This window comes from Cyphomyrmex costatus, unplaced genomic scaffold, assembly GCF_001594065.2.
Source record: "Cyphomyrmex costatus isolate MS0001 unplaced genomic scaffold, Ccosl1.0 scaffold1011, whole genome shotgun sequence".
NCBI lineage: Eukaryota > Metazoa > Arthropoda > Insecta > Hymenoptera > Formicidae > Cyphomyrmex > Cyphomyrmex costatus.
In genome coordinates this window covers 14,871-17,691 of record NW_017274968.1, presented here as the reverse complement: position 1 = coordinate 17,691, position 2,821 = coordinate 14,871, and the positions used below count along the sequence as shown (strand labels likewise).

The 2,821-nt window shown below is 32.9% G+C and overlaps 1 protein-coding gene across 1 annotated transcript; it reads left to right on the top strand.

Annotated features, from left to right (window-relative positions):
- Window positions 1-1,395: 1,395 nt before the first annotated feature.
- LOC108772847 (uncharacterized) lies at window positions 1,396-2,251 on the top strand. Its single transcript, XM_018538488.1, has 2 exons — window positions 1,396-1,400; window positions 1,539-2,251. The coding sequence occupies exon 2, from the start codon at window positions 1,550-1,552 to the stop codon at window positions 2,249-2,251; it is 702 nt and encodes a 233-aa protein (XP_018393990.1). The 5' UTR covers window positions 1,396-1,400; window positions 1,539-1,549.
- Window positions 2,252-2,821: the final 570 nt, after the last annotated feature.

The window sequence follows — 2,821 nt, the reverse complement described above, 5'->3', positions numbered from 1 at the left end:
GTGCCAGCAGTGTCACTTAGTGCCCCGTCAAAAACTGTCACTATCTGCCCCCGAGGTCGATAAATATAACAGGGGCTACAGAAATGATTCGAGAACTTCAAAAATTTTGCTATGCATATCAGAAGTACAAAAAATAAGTAAACATACTACCATAAACAACATTTTACTGTACATTTTTTATTAACATTGAAATTATTGCGTTCAACTGTCACACAAAACTCAATTTTATTCGATTTTGATGAACTTAAAACTTTAGAGTATAAGACACGACGTATATTCCACTATCGGGCTATCGTATTATCGGAAAATTATTTTGTACGTCTGAAACTGTTTTCTTTCGTATGTGGTTGACAACGGAATCGAATAAATAGCCCCACCCTCCCTTACGCTTGCCGAACGATAGAGTATAATTGGTTAACATATGCTGGATTTAGGCTGATATTTCATGTGTCGTACGACAAGGCTTTTCAAGCCTGTTATTGGATGTAAAACAGAGAGGTTCTCGGATCTCTCTGTCCTATAGCCAATCAACGTGCTTGAAAAGCCTTGTCGTACGACACATGAAATATCGGACTCAGAAATCATATACTGTGGAATAAACAGTATGTATTCCATAGTATATGATTTCTGATAGGTTGAAATTCTTATTCTCTGTTCTCTGTTCCCTTTATTCTGCGCAGCCTTTACAATGCGCCGTACGTGTCTGACGCCAACGATAATTCGCTGAAGGCGAAATCAGGCTTGCCAGATTGGGCGATTTATCGCAATTTGGGCGACTTCAGAGTCGAAATTGCGACTAAATTTTAAGCTTTTGCGACCATCGCAAATTGGGCGATTTCGAAAAAAAATTATGCGACCTTTGGGCGATTTTCAGTTTTCTAATAAAAATTGGTATTCGTGCGACTCTGCAACCAATCAGAAAAATCGTATCATCGATACGAAGCACAATTTTGTTTCCTGATTGCAGAGTCGTCGTACGACAAAAATCGGAGGCAGTGTGAATCCAGCAATATGCATACTCGCACGAATACCGGGGTGCATTCCGTATACCGGAGTGTTCATCCAGACGAAGTGTGATGTCACATACCGAGATTGGTACGTGAAACGGAACGATTCTGGGATGTTTTTGCGTTTGCACGTTATACATGCTTACATATTTAGGCTAGGTTCAGCTAGGTTTTGCTTCGCGTCTTAATCCTAAGATCCTAAAATTCAATAAAGCTGTTAGTTCTAACAAAAATTTGTATTTTTGCTGGATTTTAGAATTGTACGATTAATACCGAAGCATAAACCGGTTATATTTTACATAAATAGAGAAATGGAATACTTGCTTGTAACTGAACCGAACGGAAATGTCATCACAGATCAATCAGGAAATATATTGGTTCAATAAAAACCTGGTAAGTGCTTTTACTTGTCCGTCATGCAAACATATATTTTTGTAATCTAAATTATAGGTTATGTAAATATGTCTTTGTTTATTATTCATATACAAATTTTAGCTTATTTAAAATTTCGATATTGTGTTATTATTACAGGGAATATATTAATGTTCATTAGCTCTTCCAAAGCTGTTACATTATTTCCCAATGCTAAAATTCAAGCTGATGTCTCGAAATCAGACTCCATTTCGAGTTCTGAAAAAGAAAACACTATTGGTAGAACTTCTTGGAATCGAAATGAGATTTTAGAATTAATAGACTTATATAAGTCCTACAAACATTTATTTAAAAGCACGACAATGAAAAACGACAAAGTATGGGATATGTTAGCCAAAAAGTTACCGATGCACACAACTGAGCAAATAAAAAATAAATTTAAATATCTGAAACAAAAGTATATGGAAAAGAAAGATAATATGGGTCAAAAGAGCAGTGGAGCAGGTACGATTAAATTCGATTACTTCTTTGAAATGGATGAAATATTTGGTCAAGATCCTGATGTGCAGCCAGTGTCAACTGCGTCTTCTTCACAAGGGATTCATCATGCTTCCAAGATGCCATCAGTTGAAATTGAAGAAAATTCATCCAGTAACGATGAAAATATTGCAAAAAACAGAAATGAAAAGTTGAAAATAAGAAAAAAAAGTGAATTAGCAAAACAACTAAGTATATACGAACAAAATTTTAAAGAAAGAGAGGTTATGAAAGAAAAACGTCATAATGAATTAATGGCTCGACAAGATGCAGCTTTAAAAATTTTAGAAAATATTGCGAATTCATTTGCAAACTTACCAAGTACTAAAAAATAATCATTTTGATTCGGTTAATCTTATATTTTATTTTATTTCAAAAGATTGCTAATGATACTTTTTTTAAAGCAATTATGGATAATTAAAAGTATAAAATACTTTCCTTTCTGTATCAAATTATTTCTAATCAGTTTGTAATTCTGTTATCTCATAAGAGTCAAAGTCATACCAGTATTGTATTGCAAGCTAGATCACTATACAGTTTTAAAATTTCAAGTTTTTTTGTGATAGACTACTTTTAGACTGAAATGTATGTGATACTATTTGTAGACTGAAATGTACAAGTGTTTATTTCTATAAGTGTTACAAAATAAATTAATATATTTCATTTCTAATATATGTTAGTTAACATTCTAGTAGCTTCCCACTATGCAAATAAATATATCAAACACTTTTCAAAAACGTTACTAAGTAACTTGTAATATTGCAGAGATGTATACAGAAATATTTCTGACATGCTGCATAAATAATTAATGTCCGTATTCAGACACTTACTTGTGAGATATTACTAGAATATTTTTTGATATGTATCATAAATGTTTCTGAAAAATATCTACTGTACAAATAAAT